At 52.0% G+C, this 18,563-nt stretch overlaps 5 protein-coding genes across 5 annotated transcripts; 4 read left to right on the top strand and 1 right to left on the bottom strand.

Moving 5' to 3' along the window:
- Positions 1 to 391: 391 nt before the first annotated feature.
- On the top strand, positions 392 to 1,350 carry M436DRAFT_8903 (putative proteasome component Pre6; the record flags this gene model as incomplete). The annotated part of the gene is made up of 4 exons (XM_013573381.1): positions 392 to 422; positions 483 to 542; positions 599 to 990; positions 1,048 to 1,350. Coding segments are annotated over 4 exons (786 nt in total), but the record flags the coding sequence as incomplete, so codon positions are not given.
- Positions 1,351 to 1,630: 280 nt separating this feature from the next.
- Positions 1,631 to 2,068, bottom strand: M436DRAFT_71347 (uncharacterized protein; the record flags this gene model as incomplete). The annotated part of the gene is made up of 2 exons (XM_013573778.1): positions 1,631 to 1,950; positions 2,053 to 2,068. The coding sequence occupies 2 exons, from the start codon at positions 2,066 to 2,068 to the stop codon at positions 1,631 to 1,633; spliced, it is 336 nt and encodes a 111-aa protein (XP_013429232.1).
- A 625-nt stretch (positions 2,069 to 2,693) lies between these two features.
- On the top strand, positions 2,694 to 6,312 carry M436DRAFT_71346 (DNase I-like protein; the record flags this gene model as incomplete). The annotated part of the gene is made up of 3 exons (XM_013573777.1): positions 2,694 to 5,280; positions 5,336 to 5,592; positions 5,644 to 6,312. 3 exons carry the CDS (start codon positions 2,694 to 2,696, stop codon positions 6,310 to 6,312), a joined length of 3,513 nt encoding a protein of 1,170 aa, XP_013429231.1.
- Positions 6,313 to 7,151: 839 nt separating this feature from the next.
- On the top strand, positions 7,152 to 7,884 carry M436DRAFT_42854 (uncharacterized protein; the record flags this gene model as incomplete). Its single annotated transcript, XM_013573582.1, has 3 exons — positions 7,152 to 7,362; positions 7,415 to 7,652; positions 7,707 to 7,884. 3 exons carry the CDS (start codon positions 7,152 to 7,154, stop codon positions 7,882 to 7,884), a joined length of 627 nt encoding a protein of 208 aa, XP_013429036.1.
- Positions 7,885 to 9,514: 1,630 nt separating this feature from the next.
- Positions 9,515 to 14,061, top strand: M436DRAFT_62283 (uncharacterized protein; the record flags this gene model as incomplete). Its single annotated transcript, XM_013573706.1, has 2 exons — positions 9,515 to 11,020; positions 11,146 to 14,061. The coding sequence occupies 2 exons, from the start codon at positions 9,515 to 9,517 to the stop codon at positions 14,059 to 14,061; spliced, it is 4,422 nt and encodes a 1,473-aa protein (XP_013429160.1).
- Positions 14,062 to 18,563: the final 4,502 nt, after the last annotated feature.

Here is an 18,563-nt window from a genome sequence, read left to right as displayed (position 1 = left end):
ATCTGGCGCAGTGCCGGTACGCAGCGGTGGAGTGGTGCCATGATTACAGTCCGGCTATATTCGAGAAGGGGGTGTTAAGAATGGAAACAAGCAGCACGACTCTCGGACACAAAGCGAGAGGAATAAAGAAAGGAAAAAAGCTATAACAGAGTCATGGCGGCATCATGTTCGCCGCAATCGCTGGCGGCGTCGGTCGGCATGCGGCATGACGGAACACCGGCTTGTACCGCTGCTTGAACCAGCGCGAAGCTCCCGCAAGCTGCAGTCAACGCATCCAACTGGAGTCTAGCATACAGCTGTGTACACCATTCCCATCTCATCAACCGTCCTCTCGTTCCGATCGCCGTCCCCTCCATCCTAGTCTCCCGCCACTTCACATACAACCTCCACTATGGCCAGCGGTTACGATCGAGCTCTGTCCGGTATGCCATGACGCCAGTCCGCCCGCCGCCCAAACATCCAAATACTCACTTTCCATCCAGTCTTCAGTCCTGATGGACACGTCTTTCAGGTCGAATATGCTCTCGAAGCCGTCAAGCGCGGTACGCCATCTCCTGCGTCCTCACACATCCATTCCGATCGACTGATTGCCTCCCAGGAACTTGCGCCGTCGGTGTCAAGGGCGACAAGATTGTTGTTTTGGGCTGTGAGAAGCGCAGTGCTATGAAGCTCCAAGACACCCGCATCACTCCCTCAAAGATTGGTCTCATCGACAACCACGTCTGCCTCGCCTTCGCCGGTCTGAACGCCGATGCCCGTATCCTTGTCGACAAGGCCCGTCTGGAAGCTCAGAGTCATCGTCTAACCGTCGAGGATCCCGTTTCTATCGAGTACATCACAAAGCACGTCGCTCAGGTTCAACAACGCTACACTCAGTCTGGTGGTGTTCGTCCCTTTGGTATCAGCACTCTCATTGTCGGCTTCGACCCCAACAGCACCGAGGCCAGACTCTTCTACACCGAGCCTAGTGGAATCTACTCTGCATGGTTCGTCTATCGACTATATCCTTAGCCCCAGTATACTCGCTAACAAATAGCCAACAGGAAGGCAAACGCTATCGGCCGCTCATCCAAGACTGTGCGCGAATTCCTCGAGAGAAACCACAAGGACGGCATGGACCGTGAAGAGACCATCAAGCTCACCGTCAAGTCATTGCTCGAAGTCGTGCAGACTGGTGCAAAGAACATCGAGATCGCCGTCATGGCACCCGGCAAGCCCCTGGAAATGCTCAAGGTCGAAGATATTGAGAAGTACGTTGAGAGCATCAACAGCGAAAAGCAGGATGAGGCCAACACAAGAAGAGGTCCTCGCGCAGGTGGTGCTGGAGCACAGGGCAGCACGACAGGTCCTGCGGCAGGCACCGAAGCCGTGCTGGCCAGTAGACCAGCTGGTGACGGTGGCAACGCAGAATAGATACGACTTGCATTCAGGGACATGAGCATTGGCGTTTAGGGCAAATCAAGATATCATGGCTGCATGATGAAGCCAAAGGCAATGAAAAGATTTAATGCGTGACTGAAGTCTTGTGATTCGTGAATTCGTTCTTGCATTCTGACTCGATGGGCCAGCCGAGTGATATATGCAGTGTTCCAAATTTTGAAGGTGAAAGGGAGGATAGAATATGCGCAAATCAACCCAGTCTCTCGCTTGCCTCTTTCAAGTTCCAGATGGTCTGCTGCTCTTCCTCGCGCACACGCTCGTCCTTGACAAAACGAGCGTCCTTTCGGACATCCTCACTCTCGACTTGCAGTCTAGCCTGCGGCGTCTTTGCTTCGAGGACAAAGTGGTTGTCGCAGTGTGGGCAGTACTCGTCACTCTCTTCAAACTCCTGAACGTCCTTGCGGAAAGCCTTTTTGCACTTTTTGCACGCAAAGACCATTTCGAGGGTGGGCTTGAGGTCGTGTGTCTCTGACTCGGCATGGCATTCTGCGCAATCGAACCATTTGCGGCCTGTTGTTGTGTCCCGTATTAGTGATGGAATTGCGGCGAGACGGAGGTGGTTCGGATGGACTTGCAGCAAGGAGAGCGGATCGAGACTTGTGCGTTGAGGACGTGTTTGCTGCGACATGTTAGAGAGAGATGAGTATGTCTACAGAGGCTGACTCACCACATGGTCGAGGATAGAAGGTGGGCAGAGTATAAGAGTAGACACTAGCGCCAGGCCGTGGATGAGACAACTGAGTACGGATACAGATACAGCGTCGCAGAAGTTGGTCGGGCGCGTGTCACATAAATATAATAAGCTTTGCGGCATGTCAGGGCACGGATGCGCGGAAGGCGTTTGCGGATCTGGGGGAGAGAGCACGTTCGGCCAATGAAACCTGGCATGAGGCAGGGCAAGAACAAGCGGCATGCGCATACCGACGGTTACGAATTCCGACTGTCCAGAGAGCCAAGTTGCAGTTCGCGCCCATTGAAGCCTGCCAACCGACCAACCTCGACCTGACATATCCATACACGACACGCTCGCTTGCTCGCTCCCCGCCCCTGTTGCCCTACCCTCTTGCGACGCGCTCCTAATCGATCCATCTCCTCACTCGCATACCTCTTGCATCCACCACATCCGCTCCGCCCAAGCCCGCGCCCGCTGGACTACAAGACGACGGCGCGCATTTTTCCATACGACCATACCTACTGCCTCCTTCGACACCCACGATTCGCGGCGATATTGATCCATCACCAGTCCGGCCGCCATGGCCATCGACGACCAGGTCACGGATGAATCGTCCATCAAGCCTGTGTCGTCGCTGCGCTCGCGCTTCGAGAACCTGACCACAACACAACCTCCACCTATACCTACGCCGTCCTCCAACCTGCGCAGATCGCTTGACCTTCCGCGCCCACTTCCGTGCACAGATGGTGTGCCTGACAAGACTCCCCAAGGACTGAAGAAAGCGAAGCCTCCTCCGCCCAGACCTCGACCTGTGTCGACAGCATACCCCTTGACTCCCCGTCATTCTCCTCCCTCTGTCAGCGTACAATCACCTGCCTCTCCACCTCGCAGCGTCAATGTCCGCGTCACCAATGCGACTCCCTCAAAGTCCCCTCCTACTTCGACCTTGTCTACTCCCGGCTCTACAAATGCTTCTCCAGCAGGTTCCGTCCGTCATTTTCGCACTCCAAGTCGAGTAACAACGCCTGCGCTAGAGGCTCGCATGTCGGCTTTCCTGCAGGCCTCACAATCGAACGATGCATTGCCCGAGAGTCGTCCTCAATCAAATGGCGAATCAAGGCCGAAGAGCCCCAACTTTGGGGGTCCGCCTCCTGTGAATCGTGCTGGCAAGCCTAAACTCGGTGGACTGGCTTCTGCGAGTGTCGAGAGTCTAGCACCTCTGAACGCAGCTAGGACCGGAAACAGTCAAGTCTCGCCATTTGGCACTCCTCCAAGCAGTTCCGAGACGACTCCACATACCGAACACGTTGCTCCTTCTATACCGCTTGACTCGAAGCCTAGGAACCAATCTGTCTCACATGGATATTTCGCCGGTGTCGTGGCTCCTAGGCCTGCTCCTGTGCAACCTCGAAATCCCTCTCCCAAGCCTCTGAGCCGCTCATACGACTCAAATGCTTTCCATCCCTCTCGCCTCCACATGATACCCCAAAGAGCGGCAGTTCCAGCCCAGGATGGTACTAATGAAGAGGAAGATGCACCGGTGCTGCCTCCTCGTCCTGAGCGCGAACTACGTTCTGGACGCACCAGTCCCACCCGCTTCAACAACAAAATCCCCGCCCGCCAGTCTTTGGATCTCCCACGCCGGCCGAGCGCATTCGCTGCTACTACAGACAGTACCATGATGCCACCTCCGCGCCGTGGTCAACCACTCCCACTTCAAACGTCTGCCTCTGCGCTGTCACAAGGCTTCGATAGAAGGCACTCGACCACGCCCGCTGCCACTCCTTTGAGTAGCAAGCCGCCGCCTCCTGCCATTCCAGCCCCTCGTCGCTCGGTAGATACTCGTCGTGAGGATCTCAGGAGCATTCCGTCCACTCCTCTGTTAACACATCATGCCGACGATGTGGAAGACCCTCCTGTCAACTACCCTGGTGGCAATCCTCAGGACTTTCCGGATGCTTCACAAGCAAATAGGCGTCCTCCACGATTCAGAACCCGTCCTTGGGAGATTCACACAGGATATGATACTCGCACCTTTGCAGTATGCGGAGATTTAGTGTGCACAACGGGCTACATTACGCGTGTGTGGAGTCTGCGCACTGGCGAATCGTGTCTGACTCTATCTCATGGTGATAACGTCAAGGTAACTGCATTGGCTTTTGCGCCAACAGCGGATGCAGAGCATGAAGGGCGACGGCTCTGGCTCGGTACGAATATCGGCGAGATTCATGAAGTCGACATTCCTAGTCAATCGATTGTCTATACCAAGTCCAACGCGCATCCTCGACGAGAGATTATCAGAATCTTCCGCCATGCTTCCGAATTATGGTCTCTGGATGACGATGGAAAGCTCAATGTCTGGTCGCCTCGCTCCACAGGTATGCCCAGCCTGGAGACCGTGCCAACAGCTTTCAGAGCCATGCGTGGACACTCGTGTTCAGTCATTGTTGGCGGTCACCTATGGCTTACCGCGGGTAAAGAAATCAGGGTTTTCAAACCGAGTGCACCTACCGAAGCTGCTTTCAATGTTTTGCAGAAGCCGTTGTTTGCAGAAGGTGCAGGCGATATCACTGCTGGAGCTATCATCCCCAGCAAACCGGACTTGGTCTACTTTGGACATGCTGATGGAAAAGTATCTGTCTTCCAACATCGCGATTACAAGTGTATTGGTGTATTTAGCGTCAGCCCGTACAAGATCAGCTCTCTAGCAGGAGCAGGAGACTATCTCTGGGCTGGCTACACTGCGGGTACCATATTCGTATACGACACTGCTACAACGCCGTGGCGGGTCGTCAAAGACTGGGTGGCTCACGACAATCCGATTTGTAGTATCATAACGGATACGCAGAGCATCTGGAAGATGGACAATCGCCTGCAGGTTGTGAGTCTCGGCCTTGACAATACCATCAGACTATGGGATGGTATGCTTCGTGAAGACTGGCTCGAGACCAAGATGCAACAGACCGACAATGAATTCTGCTCCTTCGAGGAAGTCACTGCTGGGGTGCTTACATGGAATGCTGGCGCTGTCAAGCCCAACCATCTGAAAGGTAGTGAGAGAGACGCTGCCTTCTTCAAGGACTACTTTTCTTCGCACACTCCTCCGGATATTCTTGTTTTTGGCTTCCAAGAGCTGGTAGACCTGGAGAACAAGAAAGTCACAGCTAGTAAGTATATCTCTGTCTGCTATGCTTCGGCAACGATTACTGACGACATGTACAGAGAGCTTTTTCAAGAGTAGAAAGAAGGACCCTACGGAGCAAGAGCACATGTCGCATCAATACAGAGCTTGGCGAGACCATCTTACTAGATGTATTGAAGACTTCATGCCGGCCAACCAAGGATATACCTTGTTACACACGTCAAGCATGGTTGGTCTATTCAGCTGCGTCTTCGTCAAGACGTCACTTCGAGCCCGTATCAAGCAAGTGCACACCGCAGAAGTCAAGCGAGGTATGGGCGGTCTGCATGGAAACAAGGCAAGTCATCAAACCCCGTTATGTTTCTACAGATTCTGACCATTGTTGAAGGGTGCTTTAATCATCCGCATGATCCTGGACGACAGTTCAGTATGCCTGGTCAATTGTCATCTTGCTGCAGGACAAACTCAAACGCTTCACCGCAATAACGATATTGCTGCCATTCTCGAGGCTGAATGCCTTCCGGTAGCAGCTGTAAGCAATACAGCGGGCACCTTTGTAGGTGGTGGTGATGGCAGCATGATCTTGGACCACGAGATTTGTATCCTCAACGGAGATCTCAACTATCGTATTGATGCGATGCCGCGAGACACGGTCGTGCGCGCTGTCAACGATAGGAATTTGGCGAAGCTGCTCGAACGCGATCAACTTTTGCTGTCGCGCAGGAAGAACCCGGCGTTTAGACTACGCGTGTTCCAGGAGATGCCAATCACGTTCGCGCCGACATACAAATACAACGTTGGTACTGACGATTATGACACCAGCGAGAAGAAGCGAGCTCCAGCATGGTGCGACAGAGTACTCTACAGAGGCTTAGGCAGGGTCAAGTGCGAGGATTATAGGCGATGGGAGGTCAGAGTCAGCGACCATCGGCCAGTTAGTGCACGATTGAAGATCCGCATCAAGAAGGTCGATGAACATCGACGAGCAGCGGCATGGAGCCGACGAGAGAAGGAGTTTGAAAAGTACAGTGAACGGATCGCTGGCGAGGCCAAGTAAGTTTGTCCCTGGGAATGGTCGCGTGTGCATCATCGAAAGCTAACGTGTGCTCGACAGGCTGGACTACTTGACAAACATCCTGGGACTGCCCCGAAAAGAGGCTTTGAATCTGTTGAAGGGATAATGCATCGGAGGAAGGAGGCTGAAGAAAGCGTAGATCTTGAGCCTCATCATCGGACACTAGTAATAACATCCTCGATCGTGCCCCTCAGATGTTGTAGCTTTCTCCACAATTCGTGTTTCCATAGCAAACGCATCGGATTATCTTGTACGGCGCATTGACAAAGTCGTTCACGCAGTTGGGATGCTCCTGCCCGCTCATCCTGATATAGAGGCAGTGCTTATCGGTCAATTAAGGTTTGGGAAATGCAGAGGCCCCATTCCAGACATCCGCATCTCTACAGTATACCAGGTAGCAATTCCAATCACAATGTGTGTTCGAAGCAGATGTAGCGACTGCTCTATAGAGAACCCCACAAGTTTGGTAGCAAGACCCGTTCCGTCGTAAGAAGCTGTCATATACGTTAAGCACGGGACAATCATGACATCACGGAGCATCGCGTGTCATTGGAAACAAAAAGAACGAGGACCATTTGGCGATGAGCAGCTGTCGTTTGTTCCCTGCATCCCTTTATCTAACTTGAATTCCTTCAATGTCCGGAAGACCCTTTACCTTCCTTCCTCTCAAGACATTGTCAAGAGTCGGCTTTCAAACAGCGTCTCATCACACCAGAACCACCACACCCCTCTTCACCCGCATTTCCACCCCGCGTATTGCACAGACCGTCGCCAGACAGTCAATTCGCTTCTCAAGCAGTTTCCAGACCGAAAAGCAGAAGATGGACGCCAAAGAAGCCAGAGGCGAGAAGTCTGAGAAGCCCGTCGAGGACTGGCAGAAGCGTGCTCCCTACAAGATCCACGAGTCCAACGAGAACTTCAAGGCTAGATACGAGGCCAGCTGCCACTGCGGCAAGGTCAAGTACCAGCTGAGCAGAGAGGAGCCTCTTGACTCCAAGCTGTGCCACTGCACCACTTGCCAGACTCAGCACGGTATGTCTTATCATGTCTTTACTCTCTAATACCATCACTGACATAATTCCAGCTGCACCTTTCCAATGGGCCGCCATCTTCCACAAGGAGGACATCAACTTCTCCAACGGACACCATGACCTCGAGTGGTACGATCCCAGCTCAAAGTCGATCGAGCACAAGCTTCCCTGCAAGGTGCGCTGCTCCTTCTGCCACAGTCCCATCATGGACGAGGGTAGAAACATGATCCTGCTCTTCCCCAGCTTGGTCCACCTAAAGAACGACGAGGACAAGGCCAACTTCAAGCCTAGGTATGCACTTTTATAGATCTGTCTTCCCCATCACGACACTAACCTCCTTTTCAGATGCCACATGTTCTACGGCCAGCGTGTCATGGACATCCCTGACGGTCTCCCCAAGTGGTCCGGCCTCAACGACAGCAGCGACCTCATCGAGGACAGCCCCCCAGAGCTTGTCCGCGAGCACGAGAGAAAGCGTGAAGAGGAGAGAAAGGAAAGATTCGAGAAGGGTGAGAACAAATAAGCTGGCAGCTCACGCGACCTGCTTCTCTACCCCTATGATGTCACGAAAAAAGCAAGCAGTACATGCCTGGTTGCATGTAGTTAGAAGCAGACGATGAGTAACACACTAAGGGTGATGTTGCTTTTCTAAAGGCTTGGAACGAAGATGAACTTGGCCTTCTAGATGAAGAGATTGGTATGAATGAAAATGAATCACATGAATTCTTGCTCAAGCTATTGTACTGTGTCTTGCGTGAATCTTTCATCCCTGCATCCTGGCTAAGTACTCTTGCTCTTTAAGTCTTCTTCTGTGCGTTTAAATCGATACTTCCTAGTAGTACATCTGTCGTCCTCTATTTCTTCCTCTGCTTGAGCTAGTTGTTGTTGCAGATATCCAATAAATTCCCAAATATATCTGCCTATGGATGAAGATGAACTTGACGGACTCTTGTCCGAGCTAGTGTACTATGTCTTTATGCGTGTATTAGCAATGCAACCTAGTTACTCTTAATCTTGCAGGATTATCCCATGCGTGCGGACTGATACTTCCTACACGTCTTTCTGTTGCTCTTAACACCGCTCCCTCTTGCTTCTAGCAATTGAACTGGCCAAGTACGGCTATATACCTTCCTGTCTGGTTAGTAACGGTTCGATCTGTCTTGAAAGCAACAGCTGCGTTTGTCTGGTCTTGTTCTGTGTGCTTCACATCGCCCTGCCGACTTTTGGGGCTAGTGCGCCGACTTTTCGACGCAAGTCCGTTTGAGGCGCCTGTCACCCGGACCAATCCTTTAGATCTTTTTCCTACCACCTATCTCCTCGCTATCGGCTCCTGCAGCGATAGGGAAGTAGCATGAGCAGATCGTTGAGCTTTACCAAGGTCAGTTCACTCTTGTCGTCTTTATCGTCGACGTGTTGACGGTGTATAGGAATTTTCTTGCAATTTGACCATCAGAGGCGTCAAACTCGCACCAGGCGTCACCAGCATACGCGAGCAAGAACCATCACCGTAAAGCTTAGCTCTTCGATAGGACTGTTACTGTTCGCTTGATTAAGGTTTGGCCATTGTCCTCGTCCTTGTTGCATTCATGTTAATGTTGTATAGGACTTTTCTTGCGATTTGATCGCGTGAGGCGTCACACCTGCCTCGAATCCAGTATAATTATCAGTCCTTCAACGAGATCTTTACTCTTGTTCGTCTGTTCGACGTAAGCTATTGTTCTTCTTCTCTCTATCTTACTCAGCTCGTATGCCGTTCCATGCCGCACCCGCTATAGCCTCCCACGCGGAAGCATAGCCATATCTCCACCACCACTCGACGCACTGGACTTACCGTTGCTTAGACCATCTTTCCCTTCTAACAGCTCACACTCATAACGAGATCTGAGCTTCCTCAAGCAGAGATATTACTTGAAGAGAACTTCTTCTCAAGTCTTGCATATATATATCAGGTAAGTGCTGTGTCTTGAATCGGAAAGCGCCGCCCTACGCGTAGCGTTCTCCAATTTACCAAGCTTCCCCACACCCGTCGCGTCCTCCTCAAGAATACAAACTTGCCTGGCACACGCGGGTGACACGAAAAATCATGCCTTGAGTCGAGAAGCTGACAAGTCTCCGGTCGCAGACCCCTCGGAGCAAACGAAGGACATGCCAGTATGGGATCTTCGAAGCGAAAGTCTCGCCATGTGAGCGAGGAGCCCGAGGAAAACCAGGAGCCGTACTATTCCGTCCGCGGTATTCTGAACGAGAACAAGACCAAATACTTGGTCGATTGGGAGGACATTGGCTCGGAATCGTTCAGGCCTACCTGGGAACCGAAAGCTTACGTTACCGCTGAGGCAATTCAAGAATGGGAAGATAAAAAGAAGGAGAAGAAGAGACTGGCCCATGAGAAGAACAAGAAGAGAAAGAGCAACACCGCTGGTCGTCTTTCCTCCCACGAGCCTATCCAGACTGACGAAGATGACGAAGAGCCTGGCAGCGAAAACCAAACTCCTGCGACCACAGCTTCTGGACATCGACCTTCGATCAGGGTGAAGTTCAGCAAAAAGAACCCTGTCGTCGAAGTCGATTCGCCTGTAACCAGAGTCTCTGAGCCGAAGCCTACGGAGACGAAGTCTGGAAATCCGCGACTCTCCGAAATTGCGAACGCTCAGGCAGAAGACAAGGACGAAGTCGCCGATCCACCCGCCAAACGAGGCCCTGGTAGACCCAAGAAATCGAATGCTGCCGCGGAAGGCGTTTCAAAGGAGAAAGAGAAGGTCGACAATAGAGAAGGCTCGAGCCGCCCTCCTGTGATATTGGAACTTGGTCGTTCCACCGGCCAGAAACGCAAGCGTCCTGTCAGCGCTTCGAAGGCTGTGAACATCTCTTCCGACGACGACTCGGATGTCCTTCTCAGAGCCAAATGCAGGCGGAACGCAGTTCCCGAGTCTTCTGAAGAAGCCCAACACGTGCAGGAGGCCAAACCTACTGCTGCTCTTAAGAAGAGAGGCAGGCCTAGGAGACCAAGCCCCAAGACTCCAGTTGGTGCATCTGGTACTGAAGAAGATTGTGCGATGGAGATCGATGAAAGCGAACTGTACGAAGATCCGGCTGCTGCGCAGTTACAGCGTGAAGTCCGGTCCGCACGCAAGCAGTCGCCTGGCCGACAGCAATTGTCGAGACAATCGCCTGGTCGACAACCCTCCCTGGAATTCGACGACGGGATTAGTGACTTCCGTTCGTCTCAGATTGTCAGAGGCACACAACAAGAGCCGCTTCATCTTGGAGAAGACACCGTTATGGAAGAGCCCGCAGACTCTCAATCCATAGTTGATGCTGCTGCTGCTTCGAGTTTGTCAGCGAAGAACTCACCCTTCGAGCCATCTGGATCGACCTTCGAGAACATTACAATCAACAGTTCTTCCGGGGTTCATACAATCTCCAATCTGCCGCATCGTCGCTTTGGCCCAGATGCTGTCATCTGTGATTCACAGAGTTACCTCGACGGCAGTAGTCTGCACATATCAGAGCAGCGCACCGAAGTCCAAGAAGTCATGGATGATCAGATGCAAATTCGCGAGGATGCTTCGACCGAAAGCCAGATCGTTGTAGAGCATGACATTGCCGACAAGATGATGACTCAAGAGCTGCCTGTTCCTGAGAGTAGTATTGCACAGGTAAGACCCATCGCCATCCATTCATCACTAATATGTTATGCTGCTCTGTTATCTAATCGATCGGTGTCGCATCCTGTAACGCGACATGACGCGCTGTGATTGGCTCGGCTGACCTTCCTTTCCAGGATCCTAAGGATGCCCCACAGTCGGACGTCGCTGCTCTGGCTGCAAGTGAACAACCACCACTTGAACTATCAACCAGAAACAATACCAGTGTACCCGCAGAAGCAGCATCAAGTTCTGCTGCTCAGGGAACCATCCATCAAGTTTCCACACGTTCTCCATCACCAGCTCGAGGAGCTGCGCGCTCAAGTTCTAACTCAACTGCACCACCCACGGACCCTGCCGATCAATCAACTGAATCGCAGTCGCACTCTGGAAACCAAGCCTCACACCCAGCCAAGTCTTCATCAAAGAACAAGGATTCAGTTGAGGCACCCTCATCTTCTCCTGCTGCGCTCAATCAGGAGTCTGGCCAGGCCGCTTCTGTTCACCCACCACAAGTGTTTACCCAGCAAAGTCACGTGGATCAAGCCGCCCAACAGGTCTCGTTCCAGCAACCACCTACTCAGCAACGTCCGACACTTGATTTTGTCCAAAGTTCTGCCGAGGAAGTTACAACATCATCTCTTGCATTCAACACCCAGATCGCGCCCGCGTTCGCGTTCGCTCCGGTGTCGCTTCCGTCAAGTCCTGTCCTATCTTTACCATCCAACTTGCCCAACACCATCGGTGATTCGGCTCCCTCACCTCTCAAGACCATGTCTGATCTCGGTAGCTCTAGCATCGAGCGGAATTCCGACGGCACCCCGAAGCTGAACCCCGATGGCACACCCAAGAGGATCAAGTTCGCCGACAGAATTAGAGAAATGAAAGCTACGAACCGGGCCAGACGTGATGCTGAGGCTAGAGAAGAAGCTCTCGCTGATGAGAGAGCCGCAGCTGCTCGTGCTGTCACCAGTACTCCTGCCAAACCTTCTGCACCGTTCATGCATTCGCCCAAGCCTGCATCTGCTGTTCCCGCAAGACTCATGTCGCCAGCCATTACCGATCGCGAAGATCGCTCACCCTCAACTGTTCCTCCTGTCGAGAACATCCCTGAAGAGACACCCGAGCAAAGCACTCGCTCTGAACACTACGAGACTCTTATGCCTGGACAAGGTCCACAGATCAATACCGAGACTTCACGACCCTATATCTCGCAAGATCTCGCCATGCACGACATTGAAGTTGAGACAAACTCTAACAACCAGCACTTGGTCTCGCTAGAATTTGCGCCATTACAGAGAGATCATTACACATGTGCCTTCCATGATTCCAAAGCCATAGTTGACAGCTTTACTCTGCACGGAATCTTGCCAGCCGATTCTACACTTGCACAACAAGCTCGTAATTTCATGCTCCAGCTTCATCATATCGTCAACCACACAGATCTCAACAACCCCGACGCATCTACTCAAAGTTCTCCAACCTCTCAATCAGAATGGGATATGGCCGTGAGTTCGAAGTTCAGATTCATCAAGAGCCTTCTGGATGCAGCCAAGCGTCACAACCTTCATATTGCATTGCTTGTTGACCCTGGAAGACTTGCTGCCGTCCTCCAAGGCTTTTTGCAAGGCATCAACATCATGTACAACGTCATTGATGGTCAAAACAACGTTGTCAACCACGAATCAACTGCGACCATCTTGTTGAATAGCGTCGAGTCCGTCGACACAACATCACTAGACATGGACATGATTGTCGCCATCGACGGAAGCACGTCCAAAGACATAATCACACGTACTCAGAAGATGCTTTCACGTGAATCTCTGGTGCCTACAATCTCCCTTGTCATCCCTCTGTCCATTGAGCATGCGGAGCTTTACCTCCCTTCTACTTCTACCATGTCTGAAGCACAGCGTCTCCATGTCCTCCTCAGTACCGCCACCAACGAGAGAGAGAAGGCTGGATGGGAAAGCCGTGGCACCGACACCGACTTTGAGCGTAAGGCATCCGACATAGTGTCTTGGATTCTGAACCCAGGTGAGGCCGACTGGACTTTATACGGCCTTCAATCGCTACAACTGATCGAGGGAGGTCAAAGCCAGTCATCGGAGGATGAACTCATGGTCGATAACAGTGGCTCTAACAAACGCTCACTGGATGAAGACAATGAAGTGGCTCTGGCAAAGAGGGCCCGCGTCGATGACTCGCTTCCGCTGACCATCAACCCGGCCGATATGCACCTTGCGCCCGGCACCATCCCTACCAACTCGCACGTCAGCAACTCTGTGGCTCCCTCGCAACACGCCGCCACTCTCCTACAGCTCAGCAATGCTCAAGCAGAGCTCCGCGAGCTCACTCAAGCTATGGAAGCTCTCCAATACAATTGTGAAGAGCAGCGCGCACAGATGGTCCAGGCACAGAAGGAACGCAACGAGGCTATCCAGAGAGAGGAGAGACTAAGAACTTCCAACGATGATCTCAGGGCCAAGAATTTCTCGCTGCGTGACGAGGTTTCGAACCTGAAGAAGCAGTTGGAGGTTGCCAATGCCGCCCTGCTCGACCACACAGTCCCTGAGCGTGTCGAGCTCGAGAAGAGCAAGGCCGAGGCCGTCGCCGCTGTCAATGAGAGCAAGGACCAGACTAAGCGTGGCAAGATGCTCGAGGAACAGCTCGACTACCTGCGTAGCCAGTACCAAGACCGCTCGAACGAGAACACCGTGCTGGCAAACAGCAATGCCGACCAAGCCAAGCAGATCGTCGAGCTCCAAATCCAGGCCTCTGGCGAGCGTGCCAAACTCAAGGCAATCAACAACGACACCTTGATCAAGAAGTACGAAGACACAGTCAAGCAGCTTCGTACCGTCGTGAAGGAGAGAGAAGGAACCATGCAGAGAATGAGCGAGGAGCTCACTCGCCTGCGCGAGCCACGTGGTCGCGTTGGCACCAGGGCCAGCAGTATCCCTCGCAGCCCTCGTGCCGGCACTCGCGAACCCGTGAGCCGCCAAGGCAGTCCTTCTGTTCAGCGCCCTCACCCATTGAGAAAGGAGAACTGAGAAGGAAGGAGCAGGAATGATTACGAATAGGGAAGGAATGAGCAAGAAGAGAGATTACGAATAGGGAAGGAGAAGAAAGAGGAAAGTTACAGTTTTGCAGTTATAGAGTGAGATGATGAATACCATGGTTCTCTTCCCATACACTTATCTTTTTTCATAGTTGTTACAAACCGTGGTGATGTTGATGTCAGATATGTGTCCAAAGAGAGCCTGATGAACAAGTAATGCTCGTGGGACCTTCAATGGATGGTGCTTCGTTCTGCCAAAGGATCGTGCATTTTGATAGATAATCCGTTGCGCTCAGGGTCGATAATGAGATTGTTCAATGTAGCAGCATATAGCTTGTTGAAGAACATAACCTCACCTCTATCCAAGTCTCAAAGGAAGCCTCAATCCATTGGCCGAGAGAAAACAGAGCACTGCAGCTGTATGCGATATCTCGAGTTTTGGATCTGCTGGACGTAACTCGAGGTATCGGATGAACGGTCGCTCTTAACGATCCGTACAGGATTGCCGGGCGACGAGGGTCGACAGTTTCTGGTTCAAATCCGGGCTATGGGCGCCATATGTGTATTGAAGGGAGGTTTTTGCCTGAAGTTTAGCTCTGAATCCTTCTTGTAGTTTTGATCTTTGCGATGCATGCTCTTTCCTATGCGCTCAAGTCTGCGTTTCTTGATCGCTCGGACGATTTTACCAAGGCGTATTCAAAGAATATTTGATATGCACAACTCTACCCAGATGTAGATGAGTAAGTACATCGAGAGACGGTATCATCACGACTCTCAGCGTATATAATACATCTACTTCCTCTTTGTTCATCGAGTTTTGAACTTCTACGGTAATACTCGAAAAGTAGCGCTCTCTGATAATCGCAGCTTCCTTCCTTCAGCCCGTAGATGCCTCATCCTGCCTCGATCGAACATTGCGCTAACAACGATCCCCAAAGACATCAGCTTGTCTACCCTCGACTTCTACTTCCAGCTTCGTGATCATCGGGTGCGCCTCCCTCCTGCAAAACACTCGGCTACACGACCGATCTCTCCTCTATACCGAAACCACTGCTCCAAATGATCCAAGAGAAACAAAAAAAAGAAAGTCAGCCTAGAACAAGCAGCAAAAAAGAGAACTCAGTGCCCCCTGCGAGAATCGAACTCGCGCCTTTCCAATTCCGACGACGAAGTGAAGTCGACCTTTCGGAACCCTCCTTCGCCTTACCGTGCTCGTTTTTGCGAGACATCAGACGTGGAACGTGCTAGACCGCTGCACTAAAGGGGCTGGAAGAATTACTCCTGTGGCCAATTCTGGCAGATTATGTAGCGAGGGTAACGAGTGAAGGAAAGCTCATGGGAAAGATGGAGAAAGCCTGATTCACTCGAGAGTAAAAAAGAAAAACTACCTCCCAAACCTCCTACCATCGAAAACAACAATTCAGCTGAATCAGCTGCAGAAAAAAGACTATTGTCGACGACACACCATGAGACGACTATAGTATGACCATCGATCATCTGGCACAGTTGTTGGTCTACAAGGCTCGAATCATCCACACTTTGTGACAATGATGTCGTCGTGACTAACAAAGATCGTTAGCATTGTATCATGTAGCAGTGCAACTTCACAGTCTGGGTAAGTCTTCTCTTGAGGCTCGAAGCAAGAGCGGACCACATGTTGAGCAAGCAAGTGTGGAACAAAAATACATAGCTCTAGAGCAAGTCTTGAAATAGCATTGTGGGTATCTCTTTTGATCAAGAAACATCTACGAGATACGAGATACGAGATACATGATACATGATCACAGAAGAAGCAAATGGCTAAGGTCCATCTCCTTCAACGATCAAATCATCCTATCTCCTGCTCATCAACTCCGTAATCTTCGTCATCCAGTACGTCGAATCGTGATATGGTGGAAGCCCTCCCTACGAGCTGTTGCCATCGCCATTGACAGCACCTCCTCTACCTCTAGGTGCGCCGCGAGCTGCGCCACCGCGACCTCTGCCTTCGCCACGGCCGCGTCCTCCTCTACCTCTACCGCGGTAATCATTGTTCAGGATAGCAGGAGGGGGAACAGCGCTCATGTTCTGAGGGCGGAATGCAAGGTTGTTGCGAACAACATTCTCCATAGGGTCGCTGTTGTCGACAACAGTGTAGCCGCCTCTGCCTCCACGACCGCGGCCACGGTTGGGGTTTCCACCACGCATGGCAAGGTTGTCATGGCCACCGCGACCACGTCCATTCATGGCTCCGCTGAAAGAGCCTCTGAGCGGAGGAGGGGCGTTGGCAGGACGCCATTGCTCCTGAGGAGGTCCGTAACCGTTGTTCACAGTCAGAGGGGTCTGTTTAGGAGGCTGACGCTTTGATGCAGCAGCCTTGCTCTCAGCAATGCATTGTCTATCTGTCAAGTTCAGAACACTGGTGACTGGGACAGTGCTTCCTCTGAAAGGACTGCAACGGTCACCAAGACTGGTACCAGACATGAAGGAGTAATCAAACACAACGTCCAGCATAGTCATTCTGGGTGTCTTGGTAACACCGACGACAGTACCTCTGGAAGCGATAGGAACGCGACCAGAATCCTGAACATAGACGATGCGGTCGCCAAGAGTAAAGCGTTGGCCACCAAGACGCTGCTCTGCGTCACTGGGCTTGAGAAGAGCGTGACGAGGAACACCGCGCATAGGCTTGTCCTCGATCTGGCTGGCCGATAGAGACAGATAATGCTCTGCGGCACGCTCAAGAGCCATGACAGTATCAGAGTTCATCTGCTCAGCGTCAAGAGGGACACGCTCAAGAGACTTGGTCTCGACACTCTTGAGCCAAGCACCAATCTCCTTCATCTTCTCCTTAGCGATCTCGGCGGGGTAGAAGTCGGTGTCGTTGAAGACGTCGCCCGAAGGGTTGGCCTGAATGCGTGCGACAAACTCGGGGAACTTGGTCATGTAAGTAGCGATGAGGTCAACGGCCTTCTGACTGTATTCCCAACCACGCTCCGACTTGCGACTGTATCCCAGAACCTTCATCTTGCGTGCCTCAAACTTGAGGTTGAGACCGAGGTTGAGCTGCAGACCCGATGAGCTGACGCGGAAGGATGCAGTTAGTTTGGACAGGACAAGAGGGTGTAGGTTCAGCTCTCTTGCAACAGCATAGGCAGGCTTGTATGGGAATTGACGCTCAGCCTGCTGGGCGATCTGATGGCCAAAGTCAGGCTCTCTAACCTTGACAGTGTTGACTCTGACGTTGGTCTTGCCATTCTCGTAGCCATCAACAATCGCGGGTCTACCGTAATTGAAGTCGCCAAGGAAGAAGGCGCGGGAGTTGAGAGGAAACTCTTCCTCGAGCGGGAGGGCAGCCTTCTCCAGGAAACGCTGGTCAGGAGAGATGACTTCGTCGACGATAGCTTGAACGGCGTAGTCAGCTTCCAAACCTTCGACCATTGCGTACTCCTTGATAGTCGCGCCCTCATCCGTCTTTCGGAGACCAACAAGCATCTCGACGTGGACCATTGCCTCAACATCGCTAATAATAACACCTAATCTCTTAGAATAGACGCTCTCAATGCGGCTGGCCTTCTTCTTCCAGTTTGAGATCTCGGGAGGACCATGGGGAATGGCCTCGATGTTGTTGGGTGTAGCCTCAGCATCGGGGTTGGCGAGAACGTAATCGAAAAGTTCGTCGGACACTCTGGTGACCTTTGCCTCGTGCAAGAAGGGGTAGCCGACATGGACTGCCTGGCCAAGCTTGAGCTTGGCATGCTCAATACTGCTGGTCTCCTCTGCGTTCATCACGGTGATGACCATGCTCTCGTTTCTGCTCTCTTGTTGGAATACAGTAACTCCGTGGAAGCCAAGAGTTCCGGTAGTTGGGAGTGTGCGCAAACTAGGAAATCCAGCCAAAGCACTCTCTCCAAGCTTGACACCGTCAACAAGACCGATGTACACGTCCAGACCATCCATGGTGGGGAGCTCGAAGATGTTTTCCACACACTTGCAATTAGGAATGTCTGGGAAAACACCGGGCAGGGATGATGGGTAGGTGTAGTTCATCTCAGCAGCGTAGCTGAACTTCAAGCTGACACCAAACTCATTACGAGCGCGTTGTGCGTCAGTGAGCAAATGGTCTCTGGTGGACATAGCGCCGAGCAAGCGTTCCTCATCGATGAAGGGAATCTTGACGACAGCCTCCCACTCCATCTTCTTACCATTCATATCAAGCTCGAAATCGCGAGGATAGAAATCGATGATGGGTGAGTCGGCGCTAGTCATCAAGGGATGGTAGACGTCAGGGACGATCGTCTTACTTCTATCAGGAAGCACACCCATAAGTTGTTGATAAGGACGGAAGGGCTGGCCGAGCTTGAAGTTCATGTTGGCCTTGAGACCTCGCTTGACGTCCGAAATCATGGGAGAGTAATGGTAGTTGTAATACCAGGGCCATGACACTACTCCTTGGTAGTAGTAGTACAGAACCCATTGCAAACCTTGAACATAGTTCTCGGTCAGCTTGCGCAG

Source organism: Aureobasidium namibiae (genome assembly GCF_000721765.1).
Source record: "Aureobasidium namibiae CBS 147.97 unplaced genomic scaffold scaffold_5, whole genome shotgun sequence".
NCBI classification, from domain to species: domain Eukaryota; kingdom Fungi; phylum Ascomycota; class Dothideomycetes; order Dothideales; family Saccotheciaceae; genus Aureobasidium; species Aureobasidium namibiae.
Note: the sequence above shows the minus strand (reverse complement) of the source record. Positions and strands in the feature narration are given on the sequence as shown.